Source organism: Panthera uncia (assembly GCF_023721935.1).
Source record: "Panthera uncia isolate 11264 chromosome C1 unlocalized genomic scaffold, Puncia_PCG_1.0 HiC_scaffold_4, whole genome shotgun sequence".
NCBI lineage: Eukaryota > Metazoa > Chordata > Mammalia > Carnivora > Felidae > Panthera > Panthera uncia.
The window spans coordinates 85,561,746-85,575,654 of NW_026057585.1; the positions used below are offsets into that span (position 1 = coordinate 85,561,746).

At 52.6% G+C, this 13,909-nt stretch overlaps 1 protein-coding gene across 2 annotated transcripts; it reads left to right on the forward strand.

Moving 5' to 3' along the window:
- Positions 1 to 606: 606 nt before the first annotated feature.
- On the forward strand, positions 607 to 12,897 carry TRIM63 (tripartite motif containing 63). Of its 2 annotated transcripts, XM_049617740.1 has the most exons (9): positions 607 to 918; positions 1,772 to 1,944; positions 4,773 to 4,941; positions 5,711 to 5,806; positions 6,960 to 7,193; positions 7,943 to 7,965; positions 8,318 to 8,442; positions 11,281 to 11,352; positions 12,310 to 12,897. In XM_049617740.1, the coding sequence occupies exons 1-9, from the start codon at positions 760 to 762 to the stop codon at positions 12,318 to 12,320; spliced, it is 1,062 nt and encodes a 353-aa protein (XP_049473697.1). In that variant the 5' UTR covers positions 607 to 759; the 3' UTR covers positions 12,321 to 12,897. The 2 variants fall into 2 exon arrangements, with proteins under 2 accessions (XP_049473697.1, XP_049473696.1); XM_049617739.1 differs by lacking the exon at positions 12,310 to 12,897 and having other exon boundaries at positions 11,281 to 12,295.
- Positions 12,898 to 13,909: the final 1,012 nt, after the last annotated feature.

Here is a 13,909-nt window from a genome sequence, read left to right on the forward strand (position 1 = left end):
AAGTGACTTTGAATAAGGCCCTTTCTTTCCCTAGACCTCAGTGTCAAAATCTATAAAACAAGGGTTCTGCACTATGTCTCAAGGAAGCCCTTTCATCATTAAAGTGAACTTAGTGGTCAGTGGACGCAGGAGGGATGGGCTAGCTGGCATGGGGTCTGAAGGTCTCTAGCAACATGCTGTGCTCAGGGATGGGGTCAGAGAGAGGGACTGCCCAGACTCCTCTTCTTGAGTACTTGGGAGCTGGTCAGTACTCTAGAGGAGGGGATTCAGGGCAGTGAGGGATCACCGGCTATTAACCCTGCAAATCCCAGTAGCCCACTCCTTGGGTCCCATAGCTGGCTTACCAGGCTGGTATGGGAGGAAGACTAGTTTCTGCAGGAAATTCTGGTACCCACTCCTCCCCCCACGCCTGCCCATGAACAGGCTGTTCTTGTTTACGACCCTCCTCCCAGGAGAACAGTGATTGCTCATCCCTACATGTGATTTGAGAGGGCCGGTCTTTCAGGCCTGGAGGAAACTCAAGCCCCAGCCAGCCACTTGGCATCGGAATGTTCAGCTGGTCCCCTCCTGGGGCTCATGTGACCAGGACCCAGCTATAAATATCAGAGGGGCCGCAGACCAAGACAGAATTCGGGCGCCAGGAGAAGAAGGCAAAGAGGCTCTGGCTGGGTACTTTGTGACAAAGGCAAGACCCCAGGTCTACTTAGAGTGAGGCAGGTGACGGAGGCAGCCAGGTGAACCCCCAAACCTCCTGACAATATGGATTATAAGTCAAGCCTGATCCAGGATGGGAACCCCATGGAGAACCTGGAGAAGCAGCTGATCTGTCCCATCTGCCTGGAGATGTTTACCAAGCCGGTGGTCATCTTGCCGTGTCAGCACAACCTCTGCCGGAAGTGTGCCAATGACATCTTCCAGGTCAGTGCTTGGGCACGGCCCCGTCCTGGGGCCCCAGGTGGCCGCTCGGTGTTCCTGTGGTGAAAGCCGTTCTCTCTTAGTCTAGGACTTCTAAACCAGGGCTGGTTTTCTCCCGTCTAGAGCGAAGCCCCTGCAGAGGCCTCTGGGCTGGGGGCGGGGGGCTCGGAGGCGGCTCTGGCTGCCCCATTCCTTCTCCATGACGCGTGTTTCCCCTCCCCACCCTGCCCGCAGCCCCCACCGCTGCCCTGAGCCCGCAGTTGACTCTCCAATCAGGGGTCAAATGCCTCAAGCGATAAGTGGGAGAGGCAGGAGAGAGAAACCAGACCCCTGAGGCTGGAGCCAGCTCCCTGGTGGCAGGGGGCCCAGAGCTTTAGGAGGAGGGTGGCCAGGAGGCACTGGGCAATAGAGGCACCTTCCCTTTCAAGTCTGTTGCCGGTAATAAGGGGCTGGAAGGGATCCATCTTCTTAACAAAGGAATGGGAGGGGCGTCCTGGCTGGGAAGCAGCCCTTTACAAAATGTTCTCTTACTCTTCTATCTTTCAAGTAGAGGCCTACATAGTTGGCTGTAGAGATAATGCCCACTGCATGAATGGGTAAACGGAAGCTTAAGAGTGAGAAGGTTGCTTGCCCAAAGTCATTCAGAGGATACCCGTGGCTTGAACCTAGGTCTGCTGACTCCCAAACTCGCTGACTGCTATGTTCCTTCTCGAGTGTTCCCCGTGTAAGTGGGCTGGCTCTCCTCTCAGGATGGGGAGCTCCAGGTCGAATGGTTTGACCAGAATGGTTGAGGGAAGCAGGAAGAAGGACGATGGGAGATCGTCCCAGGCCTCACCTCTGCCCTTGCCGCCCGCAGGCCGCAAATCCCTTCTGGACCAATCGGGTCGGGTCTGTGTCCATGTCTGGGGGCCGTTTCCGCTGCCCCTCCTGCCGCCACGAGGTGATCATGGATCGTCATGGAGTGTATGGCCTGCAGAGAAATCTGCTGGTGGAGAACATCATTGATATCTACAAGCAGGAGTGTTCCAGGTCAGTGTGCTTTGCTGCCGGGGGCCCGTCCTTCCTCCCCAGATGGCCAGTGCCCAGCTCTCCCAGGCTCCTTCCCATCGGCCCAGGATCCAGTGCCCTGGCTGGAAGAGACACACTGGTCAGTCCAGAGAGCCATGTCCGGCTTCCTCAGGCAGAACAGAGGCTCATTCCCATCTCCAACACTGGCTCTTGGTGTCACTCAGTGAATGGGAAGGGGCCCAGACACCAGGCTGCCCTCCTGGGAGAGACTGAGACAGGAACCAGGGGAAGGCCAAGTTGTGAGAGGGAGAGGAAGACCCTGGGGCCAGCTAGTGGCTGTGACAGGCAGAGAAAAGGGCCCAGAGAGAACGCGGCCAGTTTCTCCATAGTGAAGGCAACAGCTACCATCCCGGGCCCCGGGGATGCTTCCTCCGGCTGCTGCACAATAATCCCGTGGATCAGGCATGATCTTTATCATCCCCATTCCACGGATGAGGAAGCTGAGGCTCAAAGAGGCGAAGTCAATTACCTAAGCTTTTTCCCAGCTGGGGAGTGGAATGGGCTGGGAACGGGCCCTGCAGATCTGGCCCCAGGTCTCCCTGTTTGTAAAACAGCAGCTCTGTCTCAGGCAGAGAGAGACAGAGACAGGGAGACAGAGACAGAGAGACAGAGAGAGACGGCCACCAGGGAGATCTTTACAAATCCAGACACCTGACAAGACTCCCAGGCTGCTGCCCTCGCATCCTTTGGTCCTAAACCGTCACCAGGTGCCCGCCTGCTGGCAGTGTCCTGCCTAAGGAGAGGTGACAGACCAATGTCAGTGAGAAAAAGCCCTGCCCAGGGGAACTGTCTGCTAGTCTGACTCTGTCACTAATCTACTGTGGGAATCTCCGGTGAGTCTTTGAGCCTTCATTTCCCCTGTCTGCAGAAGGGGACAGTGAGGTTTGTTACTGTGGCTGTCAAATAGGGCTTTGATGGGAAATGTTAAAAATATCAAATATTTATTGAGCACCTCCCGTGTCCAGGCACGGTACTAAGCATCTTCCATGCACGATCCCTATTTAATTCTCACAGTAATCCATACGGCATTCTTAGCCGCATTTTCCAATGAGGAAATGGAAGCTCAGAGAGGGTCAGAGGTTTGTCTAAGGCTCCTCAGCAAGTGTGAAGCGGAGAGAGAGCCTGTCTGACTCCATGGTGAACACTCCTGACTGCTGTTGCCTCTCGTGTTGCTGGAGTTCAGCACTGCAAAAGTGCATATACATTACTGATCATTATCATGATAACGAAATCAATATTGCATCTAAACAGTAGCCTCCCCGCCCCCCCAGTGTCGACCTATGAAGAGCATGTTATGTTTGAACCCTTCAAGGCCTTTCCACATCGTTGAATGGCAATGATAGCCGCCCTTTTTGGGGGGGTCTGCTCTGTGCCAGGCTCTACACGCTCATTGCAGACAACTGCCATGATCCCAGTGGCTCTGGGATAAGACCAAGCCTCAGAGAGGTGAAATCACTTGCCCAAGGTCACAAAATGAGTGAATGGAGGAACAGTCTGGATTTGAACCCAGATGCTGATGCCTGGGGTTGGAAGAATGGGCATCTGGGATGGCAGTGGGCACAGGCACCAGACCCTCAGGGTCTTCCCTCACCTCTGTCGCTACAGCCATTCCAGAGCTCGATTCCCTGGGTGGGTGGGTAGAGAGTGACCCCTGCCGGCGTTGGGTGGGGAGGGCACTGGGTTAAAAGACGGAAAAAGACAAGTCTGGAGACGGGTTGATTTAAGAACCAGCGGAGACAATAATGTCTGGGGGTGTGATCAGTTGTCCAAAGCTGTTCAGGGGTGAGGCACTGGCAGGGACGGGGGACAGTCGCCATTTGACATTTATGAGATGCTTGCTGTGGTAGGGGCTGGGAAAGCAGAGGTGGTGTAGACACGGTGTTGGCTCTAAATGAGTGTAGTCTAGCTGGGGAAATAGGAGCTAGACCCCAAAAAACTGAACCTCAGGTAGGAAGTAACCGATACCCCAAGAGAAGCACAAATAAGATGCCAGAGTCCCTAAGTAAAGAAAACGACCAAGGGAGAAAGAATGTGTGTTTGGGAAGGAGAAAACTAGACGCTGGAGAGACTTTCTGGATCGTAAGCCAAGGCTCAGGCTGGGCTGTTGGTCATCCCTGGGCTGCCCTTTTTCTGATTGTGTGACTTGGGGCGCACACATTTCTTCTTCCTCTGAGCCTGATGACACCCTCACGGCATACTTACTGATAGACTCTCTCCACCTGTTGAATTACCACCTCCTCCAAGACACGTACCGTACCCTGCAAATTCCGGGGTGAAGAGAATAGACAGGTTTCCCTGCTGTGGTGGAGGTTACAGTCTGGTGGATTAAATATAGAATTCAGTGAGGCCGTGAGTATAAATTGCTTTGTTCAGGTCAGGCCTGTAGTAACCAAGAGCTACGGGGACTACAATTAGATTAATGCACTCTTGCCTCCCCTGCCCTGACTTGATGGGTGACCTTGGGCAAGTCAATGCATCTTTCTGGGGTTCAGTTTCCTCTTCTCAAAAATGTCCCCGGTTCTGACTCTGGGATTCTACAACCTTCCCCATGTCCTGCACGGGCAGGGTCCTATGGCAATTCCATCACCCAGAGTTTGGGGCCAAGGATCTGAGGACAGCCTTGGTGTCCCCGGCTTTCCTGGTTCTGGGTCCCCAGAAAATGAAAAGGGTTGGGAACAGCCAATGAGTGAGAGCTCAGGCCATAGATCTGGGGGTGGCCCCCTGGAGCTGGGGAGGAGGCAGGGACTCGGAACGCTCACCGTGTGACTTGCGACTCTTCTCCGCTGCAGTCGGCCCGTACAGAAGGGCAACCACCCCATGTGCAAGGAGCACGAAGATGAGAAAATCAACATCTACTGTCTCACGTGCGAGATGCCCACGTGCTCCATGTGCAAGGTGTTTGGGGCTCACAAGGCCTGTGAGGTGGCCCCGCTGCAGAGCGTCTTCCAGGGGCAAAAGGTACTGGCTGGTGCCACTTCTACCCCCAGCCTGGGTCTGCCAGGCATGGCCAGATGATTCAGGATGTGGATGCGATCCCTGTAGATCTGCTGAGCCGGCCTTTCAGGAATAGTCCCTCTGGAGGGACTTCCCAGGCCACAGGGACAGCAGCTCCTGCCTTCCTGGGAGAGGTGGCTGAGCTCATGGGTTATACTTAGAGCCACTTGAGAGCATCTGGGTGCGGCCACAGGGGAGAGACCGGACCCCTGGGCCAGGCCACCAGGGTCCTCTCAGGCCACGACCTTTACATCCCGGTGTGCTTTGGGCCCAGATACCTCTTCCTGTGCTGGTGACCTCTCCTAAGCAGGGGGTGGCTGGGAGCCCTCTCCCTTGGCCTCCAGGCCCGTGGGAGCCCTATCATCCTGTCCATGCAGTAAGCTGTGGCCCCTCTTTCCGGACACTTCTTCCCTGCCTCCCACCCTTCTCTTGATCTCTCCCTTCTAGAACTCTCCAACTCCGTTTCTTTCCTGCATCCCTTCCTTCCCAGAAACAAGCCCTTCCTCTGCCAGAATGTTGCTGTGCTTTTTCCTCATTTCCCCTTTCTGGGCCTCATCTGCAAAATAAGGGATGCGGTGTTTCTCCGATGCTCTCTGCTCTGGCCCTGAGCTGCACCTCAGCAAGAGGCTCTTTCTAGCAGAGAGGGGAGTGAGGGTGCCACCCCCGAGAAGACAGGCCCTGAGACTATTTTTGTCTCTCCTCCCCTGATCCCCCATCCCCTCCCCCCATCTAGACGGAGCTGAGTAACTGTATCTCCATGCTGGTGGCGGGGAACGACCGAGTACAGACCATCATCACTCAGCTGGAGGACTCCTGCCGAGTAACCAAGGTGAGGGGAAGAAGAACTTCAGACTCTGGGGGTCTGAAGCCTCCTGGTGCAGCCTGGTCTCTGGGGTGAAGGCTCCCCTGTGGGTTGTGGCTAATGGTTGGGGCCTGGAGGCAGGGATGGTGGAGGAGGGACCGACTAATCCATTCATCCACTCATTTACCAAATGCTTCTGGAACATTGTGTCAGGCCCTGCCAAAGGCACTGGGGACAGGGTGGTGAACAAGACAGACCTGGTCCCTGACTTCAGGAGCATCCCAACAATAATTCTCAGTATTTATTCAGCACTTGTAGGTTTCAGAGCCTTGTCTTTGATATGCTGTAGACTAAAGCTTCTCAGACTTGAAAGTGCATTCAAATCCACCCTGGAATCCTATTAAAGTTCAAGTTCTGATTCAGTAGGTCTGGAAGGAGGCACGAGATTCTGCATTTCTTTGTGCCCCAGTTGCTGGTCCATGGACCACAACACAGTGAGTAGCGACACTGTAGAGGCAGAAGGACACTTTTCTATCCCTGTAAAAGCATCCGTGACTTTCCACTCCACTTGATGTGGGGCCTGGGGATGAGAAGGGGGGGAATGGATCATCATACTCCTAGGGGAGGAAGAGCTGTGTGAAGGATGGCCTCAAAGGAAGGAGGGAGACATCGTTACTACTCACGAGGTGCTCCCAGTCTGATAGAGGATGCTAGAGCCCCCATTCTTATGAGATACTATGATTATACCCATTTTACAGGTAAGGAAACTAAGATGTAATAACATCTATGTCGGAGAGCAGGGAGCCTCAATGAGGAGGCCACTAGAGGAAGAACTGTTTGCCCCTGCAGATGTAGAGCTTCCCAAATCCAGTCTTGGTTGTAAAATGGGGGGAGGGGGGGTGGGAGGAGAGTGGCTTGGGAGCACACAGGAAGCCCAGAATCCATCATCCCACTTGACCCTGGAGTCTATTTTTGAGGAAGGGGCTAGCTTTCTCCGTGACACCAGCCTCCAAACGTCACTGGTGCGCTAAGTAGCTATGACGCCTCGGCTAGGCCTTCAGCTTGTCTTCTGTCTTCCAGCCACGGACCTGTTATTCCTAGTGCACCCGTCCCAGGAGGGAAGTGCTGGGGATAGAGAGGAGGACCCCACAGGATGTGACTCTGAGGTTTCTGTCCCCAGGACAACAGTCACCAGGTGAAGGAAGAGCTGAGCCAGAAGTTTGACGTACTGTACGCCATCTTGGACGAGAAGAAGAGCGAGTTACTGCAGCGGATCACGCGGGAGCAGGAGGAGAAGCTCAGCTTCATCGAGGCCCTCATCCAGCAGTACCGGGAGCAACTGGACAAATCCACTAAGCTGGTGGAGACAGCCATCCAGTCCCTGGACGAGCCTGGTGGGGCCATCTTTCTCTTGGTGAGCAGGACTAGGAGGGTGTGGGCAATTCGCTTCAACCCACCAGTTCTGTCTAAGGTGTGAGCCACGCTCCATCACTGGTCACCCACGTGCCCCGGGGCAAACCACTTAAAGCTCTAAGCCTCAGTGTCCTCGTCTGTAAAACGGGCCTGCAACAATTCCTACCTTCCTTCCTCTTAGCTGATTTTTATAAGGATCAAATAGGAGGGTATTTGTGAAATGGCTTTGTAAGCTACAAAATGTGGTATTCATGTGGAGGCCATTTGTTGAGCACCAACTGTAGGCCAGCCGCAGAGAGGACTGAGACACAGCCCTGCCCTAAGAACAGCTTGTTGGGGGAGACAGAAAAGGATCAGCTTATAAGGCACAAAGCCCGGTCCACAGTATATGCTTAGGAAATACAGGAAATTTTTCTGTAGAAAACAAGACATTGGGTATAAAAAGGTGACTAGGGTATGATTCTCATCTTGGAGGTTTGGGGGTTTAAGAGTGTTTCGAATGATACCCTTAAAATCCAAGCTTCCTGCCACGACAGTGGATGGGTCCTAGGGTGATGACCAACACCTGTGCGGACCATGAACCGAGGGAAGAGGTACAAGCTCCGTTCAACTCGGGGCAGGGAGCAGGTCACAAGGGGGCTAGGGACTGGCACCAAGTGCCCATCTGTGGCACCGTGACTGGTTTTGCTGACTTCTTGGGGCTACTTCTTCTGCAGTCCTAACCTTTGCTCTCTCTCTTTCCTCCCACAGAGTGCTAAGCAACTCATCAAAAGGTCAGTGTCTCTCTAGAGCTCTGATCCTAACTCCCGCCTAGCTCCTAGCTCCCACCAGGGCCTCTCACTTCTGTCCAGTGGGTCTCCCCCTTTGCATTAGGTCTACTGGGAGGGTCTACCTCGGGCTAGCTTCCCTGGTCTTTGCATCCCCTGTCTTCTCGGACCACCCATTCTGCTTGTGACTGGAGAGGAAACACTCCACCCTCCAGGGGGAGCCTTTAGGTGCAAGGCCTGGGTGTGGGCACAAGTATGTGCACAGGTGCGGGTTGGAGCTGAGACACCCTCTTCTTTCACTGAGGCCCAGAAATCTTACCCTGTGCCCCCGCCCCGTTTCTCTCTTCCTCCCTCACAGCATTGTGGAAGCTTCCAAGGGTTGCCAGCTGGGGAAGACAGAACAGGGCTTTGAAAACATGGACTACTTTACCTTGGACTTAGAGCACATAGCAGACACCCTGAGGGCCATCGACTTTGGGACAGGTAAAGGAGGTGGCTGTGCCATGCACGCACTTTCCCGCTGGACCCCTGGAAACTTGCTTCCCTTCTACTGAGCCCCGTGTGCAGGCAGATACACGAGCAAACTCTCAAACTCATATAGCTAACTTCTGGATGAGCCCAGAGCCTAGCACAGTGCCTGGTACATAATTGGTGCTCGATAAATTATGTCTGGATCCACTGCACGGAGGTATGGGGCAGTAGAAAGAGCATGGCAACTGCAGTCTGGCAGATTAAGTTCAAATCCTGGTTCTTTTTTTTTTTTTTTAATTTTTTTTTAATGTTTATTTATTTTTGAGACAGAGAGAGACAGAGCATGAACGGGGGAGGGGCAGAGAGAGAGGGAGACACAGAATCGGAAGCAGGCTCCAGGCTCTGAGCTGCCAGCACAGAGCCTGACGCGGGGCTCGAACTCACGGACCGTGAGATCATGACCTGAGCCGAAGTCGGATGCTTAACCGACTGAGCCACCCAGGTGCCCCTCAAATCCTGGTTCTACCACTTGTTATCTGTGTGACCTTTGGTGAGCCCCCCCCTACCTCTCTGAGCTGCATTTTCTTTCTTAGTTTCTTTTTTCTTTTCTTAGTTTTTCTCTTTCTTTCTTTCTTTCTTTCTTTCTTTCTTTCTTTCTTTCTTTCTTTCTTTCTTTTTAAATTTTCATTATTTTAAGTAATCTCTACACCTAACGTGGAGCTCAAACTCATGACCCCGACATCAAGAGTTGCATGCTCCTCTCATTGAGTCAGCCAGGTGCCCCTGAGCTGCATTTTCTAACTTCAAAATGAGGTTGAACATGGGCCTATGAGGGGCACCTGGGTGGTTCAATTGGAGGAGCATGGGACTCTTGATCTCAAGGTTGTGACTTTAAGCCCCATGTTGGGCATGGAGCCTACTTAAAAAAAAAGAAAAAGCCACGGACCTACTAATAGTGACCACATCATGGTGCTGTTGCAACAAATAAGATATTAACACAGAGCAGCTTGTCAGATACTAGACATGTCCTAGTGATTGCCTAAAGCTGGTCTTTGCTTCAGCTTCTTAATGCTACATCTCTGATACTCACACACCTTAATTTACCTGTATTATATCCTCATTTCTGTTTGTAATTACTCTGTCATAGAGTATCTATAATAATTGTAGCAGCGTCATCGTAACAATAATAAGGGAGAAATAATAAGGGAAAATGAGGAAACCGGATAAAGAGCAAAGATTTAATAATTTGCTCAAGGTCACACAGCTGCAAGGTAGCTATTTAGCAACAGAGAAAGAGAGTGGATCCAATTTTGCTGAATGTCGTACTGATTTGAGAGGTGATGCTCCGCTGACCAACTGAGAAAGACAGAGCTGGCACCTCTCCCACAAGCTTGTAGAATCTGGTGTTGAATCTGTGCTCAGAACCCCAAAATACCGCGTTCACGGGTAAGGACTAAGTGCGTCCCGAAGCTGAGATGCCAAGGGACTTGGGCATGTCCATGACTGTGGATCATCTGCTCCACTCTTGCCCTCCTTAAGCTAAGACAGTCACGAGTGGATCGCACTGTGTGAACAGCACGACACTGTGGGACCCACGCTGCTTTCCACGATCGCCCCGAGGCTCAGGTCTTTCATACTGAGGGTATATAAATGGGGGAGTGCATTTATCGAGCACTTTCTATGTCCCAGGCACTAAGCCTGTGACCTAAATTCTGTCATTGAACTTCATGAGGTAGTTTCTGTTGTCATCTCCATTTGTGGTTAAGGAAATAAAGCCAAGGGAGGGTCGGTGATTTGCTGGAGTCCACACGGCTAGTAAGTAGCCCTGTGGACTCCACCAAGGGCCATCTGGCTCCCAAGACCCTGGTGAGGATTCTCTGAGACAATGCATCTAGGCTTGACATGGCACTTGGCACGTAATATGCGCCCAGCACAGGCTGCTAAGAGTAGTTACATTGTGATAATTAAACAGCAAAACCAACAGAAACCCCTGGGTTATGCACAGACCCCCAGCTACGCAGCTGGAAATTGGGCTGACCTTGTTGTGGAGGCATGAACTCTTTCAAACCTCTCCCTACACACTCTGGACAAGTGCTCTGGCTCTGCGGGTGATCCCCTCAGGGCCCCAAAGCATCGAGGAAGTGGCTCGGGCGAGGGGGGTAGAGAACAGAAACGTCCCCTGTTAGTGGAGCTTGGAGGCAATGTCCTGCAATGGGAAGGTGAGGACACAGGTTTTGCGGCTCAGTCACCGCCTGTCTGGGGCTCGCTCCAGAGAGCTTTGGAGCGGATGGCCCCAGGAGTGTCCCCCACCAACACAGCCACCCCTCTGTAGGCTGTGGAATGAGGAAACCCGGACAGGGAGTGCTAGGCAAGCAGATTTCAAAGGCTGAGCAAATTCCTTCAAGACAAGGACTCTGATCCCTGAGAATTCGAGTTTTTTGTCCATTCTCTCCAGGTGATACGTACCTGTCTAACTGAGAGATGTGCCCAAGCACAAGGTGTGCTTTCCCAAAGTCCCCTCTGGTCACTGGTAGGTCAAGTGATAGGAGCCGCTGTTGCTACCAGAGCAAAGGAGCGTCTTGAACCCTCTCCCTTGGAGGGCTGTGGGAAGCGAGGAGGAGGAGGAGGCCGGGGGAAGGAGGAAGGAAGCAGGGCTCTCTGCAGCTTAGGCTTGGCGGGCTCCTCACCTCAGGGGCCACTGATGTCGCTGCATGGCCACGTGGCCCTAATGGGGAAGGGGGGGCATGGGGAGGGGTTTGGAGAAGTGCGGTCTCCTGCCTGGTGCCCCTTCGAGCGGCTTCTCTGAGGAACCGGCCTCACCCTAATACGATTGTCCTTTGTCACGTACAGATGAGGAAGAGGAAGAGTTCATTGATGAAGAAGATCAGGAAGAGGAAGAGTCCACAGAGGGAAAGGAAGAAGGTAAGACATCCATCTGCCTTCATTCATTCGTTCATTCATGCATTCATTCATTCAACAACATGAAGTCCTGATGGTGTGTAAAACGCCACGCGGGACCCTGGGAATGATGCCAATATAGGGCGATGATGCCAATACGTGTTTGATGCCTTTGTAAAGGCAAAGTCCTGTTCCCTTTAATCTTAGAGAGAGGAAAGAAAAAAACCTAATCATAATAAAAAGCTCCCATTTTATATCTAAATGACCTTCCTGAGTGGAGAGCAATACAGTGTAACAGACACCAGGCTTGGCACTGAGGTGTTTTGTTTGACCAGCAGAATGCTGAAATTTTAAAAAATTTTTTAAAATATTTCTTTCTGAGAGAGAGAGCGAGCGAGACTGAGCGTGAGCAGGGGAGGGGCAGAGAGAGGGGAAGACACAGAATCCGAGGTGTCAGCACAGAGCATGACACGGGGCTTGAGCTTGGGAACTGCGAGATCATGACCTGAGCCCAAGTCAGCCGCTCAACCGACTGAGCCACCCGGGCGCCCCATACTGGCAGTATAATCCTGACCTGTTCCCAACGTTCTGAGTCTTGGGCTACTCATCTGTACATGGGGACAAAATACTACTGACCTCAAAAGGTTATGGTGGAGAGTAAATTAGATGATCATTTAACACAATGTCTGGCAGCTAGAAGGGGACACGTTTGCTAATTAGCACATGTGTGCTAAAATTATTTTTCAAGCCAATTTACTATTGGAACTAAATTCCAATCCAGTTGAACAATATGGGATACTCTTCTGGAGTTTTGCATTGGATGGGCTATCCATGGTGTTTTGACAACTAAATTCTGTTTGGGTTTAAAAAGAAGAGGCCAGGCCGGAATTGGAGTCTGATCATTTTGTCACCGCGCCTTGGGAAGCCCCGGATCCCCCTGTGCCCTGTCTCACCTTGTGTTTCCCGGTCTTTTTCTTTCAGGACACCAGTAAGGAGCTGGATGAGGGAGAGACCTTCTAGATGCAGAGAGACTGGGGAGGGTGGGGATGGGCCCAGCTGCCTTGGTGACAGGCCCAGGGTGGGAGGGGTCGGGGCCCCTGGAGGGGCAATGGGAAGGTGTATCTTCTCTCTGCTCAGAGAGCAGGGACTGGCAGTAGGACCCCCACCACGGTGTCCAGCAGCCACTGAACCAGAATTGGAAACGTGCTTGAAACAACCACACGGGACACTTTTCCACGTTGGTGCAAAATGGAGTATTTTGTACATTTTTTAAATGTGATTTTTGTATATACTTGTATATGTATGCCAATTGGTGCTTTTTGTAAAGGAACTTTTGTATGATAATGCCGGGTCATCAGGGGCCTGGCTGTTGTTAGGAAGAGGGGAGGGGAGCCGGGCTGACACAGCTGCCCTCTTCCTTTCCTCCGAGGGAGGGCTGGGTGGCACTCCCAGGCCTAGAAAGGGATACTGTACTGTACAGGTGTCGATGCCTGTCCCTGACACAGGGGACGGCAACTGAGTTTGTGTTATATGTCGTTTCAATAAACGCACAGCACTCTCTTTCTGTTATTACCGTAAGAGCTGGGGTTTCATTCGCCTCGTTGTTCCCGAGAGGGGAGCACGGAGAGGCTGGGCAAACGAACGGATGGAAAATGTGCAGCAGGAGGCAGACAGTAAGGGCCAGGCTAGATGTCCATCCCGACAAAGAAGGAATTCTCTAAATTAGCATTTCCCAACGGGAGCTTCGTGGAAAATCCGCTCGGAGAGACAGGTTCAATGCTTTGTCCTCTGGTTCTTCAGAGACTGAAGCAAAGAAAGCTTCGATGCTTTAGTCTAGGGGCGCCTGGGTGACTCATTCGGTTAAGCATCTGACTCTTGATTTCGGCTCAGGTCATGATCTCGCGGTTTGCGAGTTTGAGGCCCGCATCAGTCTCTGCTGATGACACGGAGTCTGCTTAGGGTTCTTTCCCTCTCCCTCTCTGCCCCTCTCCCGCTTGCTCTCTCTCTCTCAAAAATAAATAAACAAACATTAGAAAAAAATGCTTTAGTCTAGGAGCGATCCCAGGGCAGCCAGAATGAGAACCAGTAGAAATGAGGCAGGAAAGGAGGGAAGCAAATACAGAGTGTCACATAGCTGAGCTGCCCACAGCTCCACCAAGAGGACCCCCCACCCACCCCCGCCCCTTGCTCAGTCATGTGAGATGTTTCTAGCAGGTCATAACACAATATGGCTCAAAGCAGTTCATCAGAGGGAAGAACGAGGGAATTTTGTCTCTTAGAATCGAAGTGGCCTGCCAGAGGGTTAATTCCCTTGAACTTCCAGGTTTCACCACTTGACCCCTTGGGGCAGCTTCGGGGGAGGCCGCGTACCCCTGGGCCTACAGGTGGTGGGGTAAGCAGAGCCCCAGCGGTCCAGTCGGGTTGGACACGGGTGCTGGTCCCACCGCAGTGGGCACAACAGTGGCTCTGCTGGAGCCCACCAGACTTCATCCGGGGAAGGCCAAGGCAGCCAGCCACCAGTGCTAGGGGATGAGGTAATGACCAAGGCCAAAGTAGCCACCCCCACCCCCGCCGCCGGAGG